Consider the following 16,631-nt stretch of genomic DNA (forward strand, 5'->3'; position numbering starts at 1 on the left):
GTGGATTCGGTGACCTATGACCTCCAGTTTATGGACATCACAGCATCACAACATAACCTCAAACCACCTCAGCTGTTAATTATAATACCACAGAGACTGAGGCCTTGGCTGAAATCTACTAGATAGAAATTATTCATTGTAGGAATAAAGAATAATCATTCAAAAAGCAATAAATTATATCCCTTTTTGTCAAATTACAATGTCATTATTTTCCAAACTTAAGTGAAAAGGGAAATAAAAAGGCTAGAAGAATACAAATGAGCAAAAACTCAACAGAAGGAGTTTGGGGCATGAGTGAACTACAAGGCTGCTGGCACAGAAATGAGTTTCAGTATTCATCCAAAGTGAAAGAAAAAGGGAGGAAAACAGGAGGCATTTCAGAAAAAATTTAACTCCCATTAATAAATAATTCCAACTTTTGCCATTTATCATAATAATCCTGACCTCTCTTTAACTGACCTTTGTTTAAATGACTGGTGGTGTCCAACCGAGCATCAACAGTGAGGGCAAAGATGAGTTTTCCACATATAGGTAGTAAGTTTCATGCTCCATCATCTGTACTCTCTGAATCCACGGAGTATCAGCGGAGGGATGAGACAAGGCATTCATAAAGATATATATTAAAATACAAAAGGAGGGCAAACTGAGTTTTGTTTATCCACTGCTACAAATCTTACTGGAGCTTTTGGGGGGGGGGGGGGGGCTGCCCATGAAGGGCCTGGACTGAATTACATTTTGTGGATCTCATCTGTATATTCATAAATATCTCATAATTTTACATCAGGCTGCTCTGGATTTGAAATCTGGTTGAAATCTGCGAAACAGCGAGCAGAACTCTGACACTGCAGCTGTTTGTGTTATCACACTGGAAGAAAAACAGATTTTCAGGCTGAAACACGACCGTCCTCCCGAGGCAGATTTTGGCAGGGGGCCGGCGTGGTGCGAAGCGTGATGATGAAAGCTGATGAGCGAGATCGAGGTAGCACATGACACCAAACGGGGTTGTGTGTGGCACCTGTGCGTGAGTCTGTGCAGGTGTTCTGTCGTCACAGCGTGTCTGCACACTGTCTCAGCACAAGCTCAACCACCTGTGGACTTCCGAGGAAAATAAAAATAATGTTTTCACAAGCACCTGAACATGCTCAGGCTAAGCAGCATTAATCTGAGTTAAAATGCAGATCACAGCCACAGATGGTGCAGCGCCCCCTAGTGGAGCATAGACATGCAAACAAATCAGTGTAAACTCTCACTGTTGAGAGACGTCAAATAAATGTAAAGACTGAACAAACACAGAGATATACAACAGGTTAGTGTTTGATCTGCCTCAGATTTACTTCAACACCTCCGTTCTCAACGTTCAAAGGGATAGTTTGTCATTTTGGGAAACATGTTTATTCACTGCACCACCAGTGGTGGAGGAAGTATTTACTTAGCCAAAAGTAAATAATATTACAGTGTCAAAATACACCGTTACAAGTAAAAGACCTGCATCTGCAATATTACTTAAGTAATTTTTCTATATTATCAATAAAATGTACCAAAAACAGTCGTATCTGAAGACATACAGATGTATCAGTGTTAAGCAGCTTTTGAATGTTACAGCTGGTCTCAGCAGAGCCAATGAAAGCTGCTTATTAAACTGTTTGGTAGTTTAATCAATAATGCATGGTATTGTGGGGGGGGGGGGGGGGGGTCATTGGCAATCTCATGATTTAATTTCGATTCTTGGAGTCACACTTTGATTCAGAACTGGTCTTAATGATTTTTTTTAAGTTAACTGCATTCACGTGGAAACATCTTAAAGTACAGTTTTCTAGCTAGCAGTTTCCCCCCATTTCAAGTCATTATGCTAAGCTAAGCTAACCGGCTGCTGGCTCCAGCTTCATATTTAAAGCAAACACCATGAGAGTAGTATTGACCCATCTAAAGAGGGAATAAGTGTATTTCCCAAAATGTCAAACTGGTCCTTTAAGGCATTTTAAATGTGACATAGCATTCACGGCAAACATAGGCTGTAAATAAAGGAAGTACATCAATGGAAATATATTTCAAGACTCTTGGGAATTTGACATATTTAGACCTGAACAGAGAATTTTAATTTTCTCATGGGGCTGCATCATCTCCGCATCACACAGGTAACAGGTAGTTTGAGGATGAGGGGAAGGTGAATGGGGCCCAGAACGCCCATAAGGTCCAGTATTCCTAGTTACAGGCGCGCTCACAATACCAACAGCATTCCAGTTCGTGATGGTGCGTCGTTCTGCGTGCTGTGAATGTCCTGATTTAACACTCCCTCTCTGGGTTTATAAAAACCAAAAGATGCCAAGAGTGGATGCAAGACGAAGCTCCCTGCTGCTTTTGATATCGCATCATGTGATTGATGTTTATTTGAAATGACTCCACACAAGATAAAAACATCTGCCAAATATTCTCCAACATCCTCCCACAATCGATGCTTGAAATACTCGCAGTGGTCTTCTCTTTCAGCCTGATCTTCCAAAACAGTGGCAGTAGTTGATCCCCGTTACACCACAAACTGCTCATGGGACTGTAAACCCAGGTGACTGGTCTGAGTTCAGCTGGCAGGGTGGGGGTTTGAGTAGTTTCTGCACGTTTCTGAGGAAACAGCCACTGGAGCTTTGGGGCTGCTCTTAAACTTTAAGCACGGACACATTTGGCCTGGTTAGAGCGCGAAAAGATGAAAGGGACTGCTTGAATTAATCGTTTCCACAGGAGGGGACATCAAAGAGCCTCAAATATTAATAGTATACATTTGAGGTTTACACTCGGCTACTGCCTTTTGTTTTAATGTTTAACAAAGGAATTCTTTTTCATCACTTATTTTTCTGGTCATTGCAGACTGATCCAGAAAATCCTACCCGGCCTATCATTTTTCAGTCCATACATTAAACAGCTCCTGCTGGCACTGGCACCGAGGGCTCGGGCAGAGTTAGCGGTTTCTTATTTAGCAATGACTTTACTCATTTGTGTAATAGTGTTGATAAGAACTAAGTCAGAGGATTTGGAAGAGAGACAGGGTGAGAGACCGAGGTGCCGCTTCTCTTTAAATTTAACCAGTCGCCAACACAGGGGGGCAGTGTCACTCTGTGCTGGTACTGAGCAACATTCAACCACTGCTCATTAGCATATCAACAAAGCCACAATTACTTAACACATTCCATACTGTAGTCCTCGAAAGCAACTCACCATGATGTAAAACTACTGAACACAGCATTATAAAATGTACAATTTTGGCTTTTAATACATCAGCCATCACTCTATCACAGTCATGAATGGCATCGCTTGTATTTTCCATAACGATGTGTGTTGGTTTGCTGTTTGTTTCAGGCCTTGAAACTCACAAATGGATGGATCAGAAAAGCCACGATATGCTACAGAATCAGCACTGCAGCACAAAAACGATCAGTTTATCCATCTCTCTGTATACAGTTATCTGCCTATTTACATACTGTGGACATACATAATGGAAGCAATTTCAATGCAATTCAGATCTCCAGCCAGTATTTTCCATTGCCCAACTATCCTGAAGGGGCATCTTATCTGAGGCCAGGGCGCTAAAAAATATTCAGCCACTTTAATTTCCTTTTGCTCTCTATGCACATCCTCATCAGCTTCCACAAAGCGGCCGCTCGTCTGCCTGGGGTCCATTGTTTAGATTTTTTTTTTTTTTAAATGTACATATTTTGGTTTCAGTCCAGTATCAGTACTGAATTTGGTGTTGAACTTAAGTTTTACAAATGTAAAATGGGCTCATAAAACTATACAGGCTGCAAATCATGTGTTACTGTTGGTTTAATTTAGCGAGAAAAGAATGAATTAATTCTGAAAGATGTGGACGTTGAACAAATTGTGCCAAAGCAATGAAAACGATCTGGTTTGGCCTTCTGTCCAAATTCTTAGAAAAAGTAAATTCAACTTAGATGTGTGTAAGAAATCAAAGAGAAACATCATGAAAATCGGAATGCATTAACGACCATGGCACAAAGAACAGAAAGCTCAAAAGCTGATCGTGTGTGTGTGTGTGCGTGTGTGTGCGCGTGTTGGTCGTCTCCAGATGTGTACACACCGCCATGAGAGTCTGGCAACAGCAAACGAAACTAAACTTCCTGGCTAACGTGTGAAGTGAGACCTCTGGCCACCAAATTGGGTTTGTTCAGGCCAACATTTGTCTTAATTAAAGACTGAATTCTTAAGATGGTGACGCCTCAGAATTAATTCTTTTACAAGTACCAAAAGCTAAAAAAATCCACTCAGAAATATCCTCAAAGAGATTAAACTACGTCAGAACAATCCTGCATTTAGTGGCTAAAAAAGCATCGAAACAAGGTTCAGGTTTGTGAGGTGTTGTGATCAATTCCTCTTGTTTGTTCTTTTACATGGCTGTGAGGACATACAGCAGGTTTAGGCCACTTTAAAACACACAATGCTGCAAATTAGATGGAACTTCAAGCAGTTTCTAAACCTGCATTTTCAATGTTTCTTCTTCATCTGATGAATAAAAGCTTCATGTTCTTTCCTCTGATGTTCATGCATGAATGTATTATGTGTTTCTCCCTGTCAGGTTACAGCCATTGATAGGTGAACATGGAGTATTCAGAAACTAGCATCATACGCTGCCTGGAGATCTGTGCCACACAATGTTCACAGAAAGGTTTCCTCGGGCTCATCGCTCTGGTTAGGTAGACTTCAGTGCAGGACGAAAAGTTAAAAAGTTATAAATCTTTCATACTCTTTGGATCATGCTCCAGCTCATTTGTTAGTCCATCCAAGTTAAAGCAAATGCTGGAAATGATTTGCAAATATTATTCGAGCCAACACTGTTGGGTAAGCACTGCCAAAGCCACACAGTCGAGTAACCCACCGACTAAAGACACACATAAAGAGATTTACAGGCCGGCTCAGAATGTGGACCACTAGCGTTAAATCTAAATAGACACAAAGAAACCAGGATAAACACAAATGCAACTCCCCATATGCTGCGCAGACTTCCATAGACTCATGCATGGTGTTGTTTCATGCAGGCAAATTTGGCCTCACCCTGCTCATAACGCGGTAATGTGGATAGGTCCGTGCTAGACGGCTAAAAGTCTGACGTATGCGTTATGACGGGCAGGTGAGTGGAAGCTAAAACAGCTGTAACTGTGTGATGCCATTCAAGGGAAACTCTGGGTGGAGCCGCCGGCGGCCTGCAGGATAAAGCTGCGCTTGTTTAACGGCACCGGAAAGTCCGAGCCTGGACGCTTGTGCGCCCTGCAACATGTTTCACGTGATACAATGAGAGCTTGTTTGCAAATCAAGAGGCTAAAAGAGCCCGCGGAGAATATGTAACACAAACACACACTCACACTGTTGTGTATCTGCACTGAACAGGGTGTTTCCAGGCAGAAGAGGTGGGACCCTGGTACAAACAGGATACAGGAAATGGGCCGGCATCTAAAACGGGTCAATCAGAAGACCCCTCCAAAATAATGGACACAATGGTGCTCTTGTTCAAAACGAGGTCATGTCACAATGGTCACAGCAAAACATTTTTCAAGAACGTCTGGCATAAGAGGTGGTCTGCACATATATGTGCTCAGTGGGAGAGGAAGGACCCTCCACTGCAAGTCCTTCATTCAAATCCCACTTGAGAAAAAGCACAGTAACAGTAGCATCAACATCATCATCATCATCATCATCATCATCATTATCATCTACTTAAAGCATCAAAAGTCCTCGTTCTGCAGGTTCACGGCCTCGTGAGTGATTTAAGGTGACGCTGATACCGATGCGTCAATGTGTAAACAGCTTTTACTGTTGTGGCTGATAAAAGTTGACCTATTTTTATTCATTTATATACAATTATATATTATAGTCCAGTGGTTCCCAATCTAGGGGTCAGGCCCCTCCAAAGGGTCACACAATAAGTCTCAGGGGTCATGAGATGATTTACGGGAGAGTTCAAAATCTTTTCTAATTTTTCCTTTTTTTTTCAAATACTGGACAATTTGTCTCCTTCAGGCCCCAAACAATGGCTTAAATGACAAATCTGAAAAAGTTTAGAGAGGAAATCTCTCTTCGGTGGAAATGCAAAACTTCTTACAGACATCTGAAACATCACAAGGGGCCCCGAACAGACACTGATTATTTTCAGCTGTCAGATAAATGCAGTGGAGTAAAACACAGAAGATTTCTCTCTGAAATACAGACACCGTCCCGCTCTGGGGACTCCTCTGGCGTCAGTTTTGCAATCGCAGGTCTCCAAGATCAAGTAAGCAATAACAAATGTGCAACATCTGGTTAGAAACATCTGGTTAGACTTTCAAAATAAAAGCTTGCTGAGAACAATAATAAACACGTGGCTAATGTTGTGAAACGGTCGCATTTTTGTTTCTGTAGGTTTAGAGAATAAAACCACTCGGTTAGGTCTGGGAAAAGATCACAGTCTGGCTTAAAATAAGTACATTTATCATCTATCCATCTATCATTACTCTGCACTTTGAAAAATGAGGCTAAAGGGGTACGCAGGCCCTTAAAAAGTGAGGCCACGAGGTCCTGACCAAGCGTCCGTGTGACCGGTGGGGAATGAAAACGGGTTGACTAATTACTTTGCACCACCACACATACCAAAAAAAAAAAAAAAAAAAAAACCTGTCCAAATGTCAGACACACAACAAAGACCTTCAGACTGCTCCATCCTCATCCACCTTTGGACTGTCTGCATAGTCACAGACAGCCTTTCGAATGATATATTAATAATGAGGTAGACTTTTACCTTGGAAAAGAACGACACGCTCATCCTAATGCTGCTCTGCACTCTCTCGTGTAATGGAACAGAGGGACGGACTGGAGAGAAAAGTGAAATGTAATCAACGGTTTTAGAGGCCAAAAGGAAATATCAAAGCTTTCAAAAACTTAACCTTAGCACAGGGGCATTTAAGGCCTTTGATTTTATTTACAGAAGTGCTCAGTTTGTCCTCCAAACGCTGATATTATAAATTCTATACTTCACTTGGAAACCTGATGAATGCACGCAGTGAAAATGTGGCTCCATCTAACTGGCCTTTACCTGGAAAGTGTTCTGGCTGTAACACAGGGGAGCGGCGTCTTTCTATACTCAGGGCGGTGAACTTATTTCACTGTACAAAGACTTGTGTTGTGAATGAATGTGTGGGCTTGTGGGGCAAGGCACTCAGGCATGGGTGTGTACTGTCACAGCCTTCAGCTCAGGGTATTTATTTTTATTTGTTCCCGTTCCTGGAGGTTTGCTGTTAGGTCGGGCTTTAAGCTGTGTCAATGTGCATGTGTGAAGTAAAAGAGCTCAAGATGTTTCACAGATTTCACTTCAGGGGCTGCCAAGCCATCACATAACTGCAACAATATACTTACAGTTCATGCATGAGAAAGCATGAAAAAAGTGTGTATGTGGACTCCCATACAGAATTCATACAATACTATATATTTTGTGTATGGTAGCACACACTATATGACAATATACATGAGAATTTTGATGCTCAATTAATGGTTAAAATCCTTGATTATAACAAAAAAACAAAGATTCTCTGGTTCCAGTTTCTCAAATGTGAAGATTTTTTACTTTCCTCCATTTTACACCATAAATTAAACGTGATTTGGTACTGAAGTTAAATTTTGAGATACTTGTGTATTTCCATTTCATGCCACTCTATACTTCTTTGTAACCTCTTACACTGTGGTATTGTTACTTTTACTTAAGTAAAAGATCTGAATACTTCCTTCCATGCAGGACATTAACAATCAATGACATATTTTCTTCTGTGTGTCTTTCTAAGGATGATACAGCAACTAGAGAGAATGATATCACACAGTGGGTTTTTAATGGAGCAACCTCTCTGCAGCCTTTTTCACTGCAAACATTTTGAGTTGTCAGAGCAGGAAAAGCAGAGCTGTTATGAAATAGCATTAACGATGGCTCCGCTCTATTCAAGTATTCCAGTTAGCCATGACAGTGTGACAGTGAGCCAGCGTGGACCACAGCAACACCCTGAACCTGAAGCAGCTAAAGGAAATTCAGCGATCATTAATTTTATTAGTTTCTCGACTGTGACGTGAAAATGTCCCCTATGAAAAAGGCCTGTATACTTAAGGTTCATACAGAACATGGGGTAAGTCTTCTTCATACTCTAAGGAACAAATGAATAACTGCTGACTATATTCACTTGTCATCTTGGACTATTACTTATTTCCACTATTACTCCAAAATGTAAAAAAAAAATGGTCTATTTTGGGGACAAGGCCCGTTTGTACACTCTGCATGTGATGTGCTATTTCCCCTCTGGTTTCCGGTGATGTCACCATGGGAAAAAAGCTCATGGGACTTCAGCCTCTGCCCTGACGGGTACAGACAACCTTCAAACTAGATGTATAATAAAAACTGGGGTTTCTATATAGTTGAGTACGACAGAAAACCACAGGAGTAACATTAACTGTGAAGGTCAGGGCTCTCCTCTCTCCTCCAGTGTCACTTAGGTGTTACTTTGAGGAGGTGAGTGGGAGGAGATATGCAGATGGTGCCAGTAGAGCCCTATTAGTGGCGTCTGTAGTCCACCAAACTCACAGTGGACTGTTGTCACTCCAACACAGTCCACCACACCCACAGCCAGACTTAGGGTCAACACACACAAGGTGGCATTCTGCTTTATAGCACAGCCAAAAAGGTTTTACTGCAGGTACTGAAGTCTCTTTTTTTTAGCCTTTTTTTGTGTGTTTTGAGATATCTTTTGAGAGGCTTGGCTATTTAATAATTTCCATATCAAGTGAATGGAGTGGAATATTTAGCCTATTATTCGCCCTTGATGGAGGAACACTTCTTTCTTCTGTGAGATCACCTTTACCTCAGTTTGAAGACTCCTTTCTCTAAGCATTTGACCTTTAACGCGTGGATATTCAAGGATGCATTTTGTGAGGGCTGTGAGTCCTTTTGTGGTCATGACTATATTTCTGTCGCTGGCGGAAACCAAGTTCTACAGACCATTCCAGTTTACCCAGTATAAAGCTGGGCTTAGTCAACACCATGACCAAGGGAAACCCACCAGCAGGCACAAGTAAGTTCTGTCTCCATCACTTAAAATCGTAATTTACATTTCACTTTGAGTGACATCATGTTGTATTTTCAAAGCAAACTAGAAACCATAATAATGTATCTCACCTTTATTCTGTCATCTTTTGTCTCCTCGCTGAAAGGAACCACTGTGCCTATGTAACTGAAAAGACAGTGTCCTTCACCGTGCAGGATGGGGCAGCCCCATATGTAAAAGCTGAGTACAACAAATGTTCCTGGGGTCAGAAATGTCCAACTCTCATGTAAGTAAAAAATATCTCTCATGTTGATATTTAGGCCTAGATTTGCCTTAATATAAAAGACAATTCATGTCACCTCAGGGTACAAAAATACCACAGTCAAGTGTATGTTTCGGACTAATGGGTGGATGTTCCCTTAGGTATCGTCTGCTGTACAAACCACTCTACAAGGTGGCACATAAAACCGTCACAGAGCTGGAGTGGCGCTGTTGTCCCGGGTACTCTGGTTATGGCTGTATGGAGGGACATCCGGTTTACCAACACCCCATGAAAATGATGCCACCTTTCAAGGGCCCGCCAATGAAAGGCCCACAGTTTAAGGGCCCACAGTACAAAGGGCCCATGTTCAAGGGTCCCATGTTCAAGGGCCCACCTATTAATACTGTTGTGAAGGCCAATCCATGGAGTCAATCCAAAGGTCCTCCCAACAGCAATTTTAACTCTTACCCAATACGCCACTTCGGGCCTCCTAGGTCGTCCTCCTACCCAGACACCTCCTTCGAGCCTTTTCCGTCTGAGCCAGAGCCACTGCCAGAGCACCAGGAACCACATATCACAGAGCATGACCAAGAACATGAGCATGAACATGAGCATGAGCATGGCCAAGGACCTGAGGAACATATACCAGAGGAAATGCCTCCGCCTCCCTCTGCTGGTGAACAGCCCGAGGGTGAGACCATAGGTGGGTCCTTATTCCACACTACACGCTGATTTTCTGGCTTTTCTGGATACTGGGTTTGATAATGTAGTGTGTTCATACTGGATTGGTAACAAAAATGAGCATGCAGTTTTTTCCTCACAAAGTACAAACACAAATCGAAAAATGTTAGGACACTGTGTGAAACATAAAACAAAATGTGAACACTTTGTAAAACCACTGTTGTTGAACTCAGTCCATTCACAAATGATTTTATCCTGTGATTATTTATGTTTCATACAGCGTCCCAACTTTTTTAGTCAGGGTTTGCAACAGAGTCACATAGTGCTCTTTAAAGGCTTATCATTTTCTTTTGAACTGGATTCAAACTGTACAGTATACAAGGTCAGTTTTCTGCAAATCACAAGAAAGTACAAAATTGCACTATTTTTGTCCCAGTGTTAACAGCTTATCTTTCTCTCCTCAGGCCAGGTTCTAGACAGTGAGACTGAGGAACGAATATATCGAATGGAAGAGGATGTACAACGTCTAAACCAGGGTCTGGAGACCCTGAGGGGGACTGTGAATGGTCTGGAAGAAAGTCTACGAGCCTCACTGAGAGAGGATGCCAATAGGATGCTGTCAGCTCTGCTCTCTGCTGCCCCTGGTCCTGTTCCCGCTCCAGCTGTAGCCTCTAGTCCATCCACTGTAGGGTTTGTAGAGATTCCTGGGGGAGATCCTGAGACAGAGGGACTAGATGGCAAACACGTGTTTCCAGGCCTTTCAGAACTGAATGGAAAGGTAGAGGAACTCAGGACAGAGCTGCAAGCCAAGACAGCAGAGCTGCAGGAACTTAAAGCTACAGTTATTGGACATGATGGAGCACTGAAGAAGATGTCAAATGGAGTGGGAGTGGTATCAGACTCCACTAGCAATCTTGAGGGAAATACACAGAGAGATATGGAGAAATTAATGGATGCCAAGCTGAGTGTAGCCAGGACAGAAATTCTTGGTGGGTTTGAGAAGCGTGTGGAGAGTGCAGAGGGTCGATGCGAGGAGAAAGCTGGGGATGTGCGTCGTCAGTGCCAGAGGGAACAAGGTGAGAGGCAGGAGCAGATGGAAGACACTCTGGAGGAAAGTACCACAGACTTGAGAACAGAGCTGAGAAACCTTCAGGCACAGATGCATGGTTTAAAGGCTACAGAAAGCTGCTGTGGTAGAGTGAGCGGATTGGTTGAAAGAGTGCAGCTGCTGGAAACATCAGTGGCAGGCCTCAACCAGTCCCAGGGGCACCTGAGAGTGGAGCTGGGTGGACACAAGGACCACATTGAGGGAATGTTAGAGGGGCGGCTGGGGTATGTAGAGGCCAAGCTCAACCTGACAGGATTGATAAAAGGTGACAAGTCTGCAAGGAGGAGTGGTATCCCATACAAAGCTGAGACAGGACAGGGCCTGGAGGCCAGAGTGGAAAGTAAGCTGAAGGCTCTGGAAGGCCGTTTACTGATAGCTTTGGAGGAGCTTGGTAATGCCACTGCACCCGCACTGCTGGAGGGTCATGCTATTCCCACTCTGGAGACAGAGCTTGAGTCCCTCCGAGGAAGACTAGAGGTGGATGTGGACAGAGTGCAGAAGCACCTCAACAGCCTTGAGATTCTGTGCTCCTCTTCCTGTTCTTCACCTCCAAACCCATCTGCCATCCAAGGAGACTCTGCTGTGCCAAGTGATAACCTGGCAGAGGAGCAGAATGTGAGGGAGATACTGGAAGTGCAAGATGACCGTTTGCATAGCCTCAATGTGACACTGCAGGACATCCTGAGGCATCTGACCCTCAGGGACCAACGGGAAGATTATCCCATCCAGGGAGAGCTCACAATACTGAAATTCAATGTCCATTCAGTGAACCACACCCTGAGAGGCCTCCAGAAATCCCTGGGGACAGTGGTCCACCAGGTGAATCAAACCAACAGCTCCTGGCATGAGAGAGAGGCTCGTCTGGCCCAGCAGATAAAAGGTGTGGTCCAGCTGGTTGGACATCAGGCTTCCATGCTGGGGGCGGGTGAGCGCCGACTGACCCGACTTAAGGGTGAGCTGCAGGAGATGAAGAGGCGGTTAGCTCAGGAGGTCCAGGGCTGCCGGAGCACAGCTTTGGGTGTCCAGAAACAGGTAACTGAGGTTGGAGGGCGTGTTGCCAGTGTGGAGGGCCAGTGTAAGGGCCTAAATTACTTGGCAGATGACCTGGAGAGAATCAGGGAGGAGTTGGAGGGACAATCAAATGGACTGCTCCTGCAAGTCAATGGGACTCTCTCCAGCCATGCTCAGCAGCTGTCTGAGCTGAGAGGCGAACTCAGAAATTGCACCTCCAAGGTAGAGCCAACCCAACAGAGTTTAGAGCTGGAAGCAGAGCTGGGACGAGGGGACACCTTCACTCTGAATTAGTTCAGTTGAAATGGACAATAGATTTAAAAAATGAACAGAAGAGAATAAATAGTCTGCAGTTGGTGTGGGGGTTCAATAAAACCCTGTCTTATTATTTGAATTGTAAAATACAAAGGTTTTGAACCTGCACTGAAACAAAGATGGTCATAGTTATTTTACAATATAAAATGAAAATGGCAGCTAATTCTGACTGCACTAATAACACAGAGTCTTGAAATTGAATCATGATGGTGCTAAGATGAACTGTTTGTTGTGACGGACGATTATTTAGACCCCCCGTGATTGAAGAAGAGGCAAAACTGCACCTGTCTTATTGTACTGTTTCTGGAAAGCTTACAAAAAATCTCAAATGAACATTTTCACAGTGTTTACATGTTTAAGTTTTTGTATTGATTTTTCTTACGTCTAGACTAGGAGTATACAAGATATGTTTTTATATTGTTTCACTTCTTGAACATTAGTTTCCATTCTGATTGTAAAATGTTCCCATTTCGAGCTTTATGTAGTATAATTTAAAGGTCTTTCAGTACTGTCAATCCAATAAACTGTTACTGTTACCTTTCAGGCTTTCTTGGTTAAAAGACGTTTCATACAAGAGGTGTTAAACATGAAACATATTTAATGTATGTACAAATAGAAAAAATATCAAAGACTATTGTGGTGTCTGAATTGGGTTTAATAAACAACACCAACCATACATTTCAGGAACTAGTCAGGTTTCACTTCAGAGATGGATGTGTTGATGCAGAGAAGTGGGGCAACCACAAGAGAGCAATAGAGAAGCATTAATACTGTTGACTGCTGGGGACGAGGGACGCTTGACTTGACTCAAGCTATGCTCATGCACAGAATAATGTTAGTCTGCCTTCCAAATATCAAGTTCATGGCGAAAGCTCTTGCTTGCCAGAAGAAAACTGCAAATTGGCATTATCGCCAAGGTGATACAGGCAGACGAGGAGCATTACGGTACAATAGCCTACATCTTATTCTTTCTGCAGGGAATAGGCCAGCTGTCTGAGCACAGGTCTCATTGGACGTTACAATAGGGCCATGGGTGACCTTGCTAATAACCCTCCCCTGTTAGTTCCTGTTCCCCTATCAGACAAACAACCATTAAAATGACAGCAATGTGGGAGATGAGCCCACTGCTGTGTGAAAACGTTTTAGCCCGAGACATGTGGTGAATAATAACTATGGAAATGCCAGGGAGGAACGGAGGGCAGACAGAAAAGATAGACAGCAAATTTATGTTGGAAGAGCTGAGTGATGAAGCAATTTTGAGACACAAATATAAACCTAGGTAATGATGCCAGTTCATGCGCGCACGCACACACGCACGCACACACGCACGCACACACACACAGAAAGTGAGAGGAAGACAGAGATATTCCCCTGCTTCCAGAGGCAACCTTTCACATATATCCTACAAACTACCATCGGTCCATTACTTAAAGTGCAGAGATAAGAACAGATGCCATGAAAGAGAAAAAAAATGAATACCAGGGTGCTGTCTACAAACTCTTAGACGAAATAATATACCACTCTCTCTCTGCTACACCACATTAGTTCCACATTACTTCAGGTCTCTGCTACATCGCTGTCATTGCTTGGATTTTCTTATTTATTTTCTGCATTCCTCCCATGACTCCTTAAAGTTCACACCTCTCACAAGCCCAAACAACACATTAATCTTGTTTGTTTCCAAGTAGACACTCGGACAGAAAGGGCAGTCGGGGGCTCTGGCGAATTCGTCTCCTCTGACTCAGAGTCTCTTCACTGCTCACTCATGGATCCGATTCTGAGTTATGCTCCCTGCACAACTGGCACATGGTCACTGGTCAAGGCATGCATCTACGTCGTAAAAGGCAAAGCTGGCACGAAGACAGAGGACAAAGGATATTCAAGTAAGCAGAAGGCTGCTGTCGTCTAAAATGTGAATCATCCTATATAGCGTCCTCTGTAGAAACGTGAGGTGAAAGACGAGTTTTTGTCCCGGTGGTCAGAGAACGGATAGTGTTGATTACAGCTGGCTCGCACAGGAGGAGAGGAGACGGTCGCCTTAAATCAAGGGCTGAGCTTCTTAGTAATAAACTCCAGGATTTGACGTTTTTGAAGAAGCAGTAACGTGTAAAGCAGTACTCAGGTTTCTGTCCTCTGTTCTGAATAAGGTCCATTTGCACTCACGAAAAGCTGCATTTTTAAAACATCGTAAAAGCATCGTGACTGTTTGAAATGATTAATAAATTATAGCAAATACTGGGACACGGTGGTGGAAATATTACACTCATTATCCTGATTTGTTGAGTCAAGAAGATGAAATATTGACTCCTTATCTAAACATTTCTGTATATCTTGGCTGTGACACTCACAGAAGATGGAGTCTTGCCAGAGTGCTACACGACAATTTGGCTCAGTCCTCAAATTGGAGGGTAGATTATTAAGACAAACAAAGACAGCAGAAGGGACTTATTTCACGCCTGTGGAGCAATGATCTTCCACAATTTCCTTCTATTAGAAAGTGTTCAAAAGTCCTGCACATAAGCACTGAACATCTCTGGACTGGATCATTTATCAGTACATCAGATGAAGCGTGAACAGCACAACAAGCACCTGTTTCCTCTCACAGCCTCTTATATTTTAAACACATTGTGAAATAATGTTCTGTTTTTTCAATTAGGATTATTCACACATTGTTATTAACACTATTCTAACATTAAAAGTAGAATACTTTAATAATTTTACTGAACATGAAGAGAGAACCAGGAGTTGTTTAGCTTAGCGTAGCATAAAGACTGAAGGCAGGGGCAAAAGCCCCCCGTCAAAATACAACTAGCCTGTTTACATGTTTGTTTGTGTACGAATTAAACGAGATATAATGTATTAATTATTGGTCTATAGTAGTGTTGGGTGGTGAAATGTCGGTAGCTAGCATTTTCTCCTGCCTGGTGCCGATGCTGAGCTGAGCAAATCGACTCTGAGGTTTATCTCCATTATCTAATATACCGACACGAGAGTGGAATCAATCTTCTTACCCAACTCTCAGCTACAAAGCCAAAAGCCAAAGCCATTACTTGCAGCTCTCTCTGCAACTACACTGAGCCAAATTGCATGACAGATGTGACTGAACCTTTGCTACTTTCATCAGTCCCAATCTTGTTCTCAGCCCAGTTCAGTTTCAGTCCCTTTAAAATTAGAAGAACCAAAACCATTAAAACACTGACATTCATGTAATTGGTGTCTTGATCTGGTCCTTGTGTCAGCAAAGAGTGTTTGTACACAAAAAATATGTTGATATACTGGCTTTGTCCCTCAGTACTGTGCTTTGTGAGTATTTTTTTTTTTTTATTGTGAGACTGGTAATGATGTCAACCTAGAACACAGGCAACCTTGCATTGGCTTAATTAGTTGTGCTGCTTCCTTCAGTGACTGAAAAGCAGAATTAACAGATCCATTAACAGTGTGTGCAAACCATCAATCTGCATGTGGTTTGCTTTAGATCGAGTGTCCTCTCTGTTCTCTCTCCTTTGAAACTCATGAAACTGCATCACTATGTTTCAAAAACAGACAGAAAAGTATTTTCATAGCTGGAGGACGAAGTGAACAGTTGGTCCACGGGGAGGACACACTGAGCTGAGTGATGTCCTATGAAAGGGGCAATGAGAAGACACATCAGATCATTCATGTTCTGATTACGATGTCTTTCTATGTTCACCTCTCATTGTGCATTTATCTATATCAGGTTGTGTCAGCGAGAAACGTTTGATGCTTTTACTTCTGTCCACAGTCCTTTTGCTTTACAGTGTCCTGGTCTGCAGCCAATCCATTTTTTTTAACTTACTTAATAGACACGTTTGGCATAATTTCACATCATCTGTATTGTTCAGTCACTTCAGGTAACAATAAAGCGCTTTTATTTTGGCAACGATGACACCAGGTTTCCGATGATTTTTCTGTTTTTCATCCATCTGTGGGGGGTATGAAGCTCAAAATAAACACTGCACCTTTAAAGTCCCCTGCTGACTCAAACTGCTGTGACATGACATTGTGGTCGTTCTCTCCTTCCACTCATGCAGGAATGAGTCAAAAAATGATAACTTGGGCCTCATAATAAAACAGACACGTGACTGTAAATCAGTGTAATCATCATCTTATGCTAATGACAGTTATTAATGCAATATGATGCAACATGACTATGACTTCCTTATTTGTCAAGATAAGC

At 42.6% G+C, this 16,631-nt stretch overlaps 1 protein-coding gene across 1 annotated transcript; it reads left to right on the forward strand.

The window, feature by feature from the left end:
* Window positions 1-8,931: 8,931 nt before the first annotated feature.
* On the forward strand, window positions 8,932-12,412 carry emilin3a (elastin microfibril interfacer 3a). Its single transcript, XM_076740149.1, has 4 exons — window positions 8,932-9,083; window positions 9,223-9,342; window positions 9,480-10,009; window positions 10,464-12,412. Exons 1-4 carry the CDS (start codon window positions 8,932-8,934, stop codon window positions 12,410-12,412), a joined length of 2,751 nt encoding a protein of 916 aa, XP_076596264.1.
* The last annotated feature ends 4,219 nt before the right edge of the window (window positions 12,413-16,631 follow it).

The sequence above is a fragment of the Chaetodon auriga genome, chromosome 10 (assembly GCF_051107435.1).
Source record: "Chaetodon auriga isolate fChaAug3 chromosome 10, fChaAug3.hap1, whole genome shotgun sequence".
In the NCBI taxonomy this organism is placed as follows: Eukaryota; Metazoa; Chordata; class Actinopteri; order Chaetodontiformes; family Chaetodontidae; genus Chaetodon; species Chaetodon auriga.

Excerpts from the sequence above, each read along its gene's own strand:
- emilin3a (XM_076740149.1), top strand. The coding sequence starts at position 8,932 with ATGCATTTTGTGAGGGCTGTGAGTCCTTTTGTGGTCATGACTATATTT. Across the intron at positions 9,343-9,479 it reads CAGAAATGTCCAACTCTCAT|GTATCGTCTGCTGTACAAAC; the intron begins GTAAGTAAAAAA and ends ATGTTCCCTTAG. Across the intron at positions 10,010-10,463 it reads TGCTGGTGAACAGCCCGAGG|GCCAGGTTCTAGACAGTGAG; the intron begins GTGAGACCATAG and ends TTCTCTCCTCAG.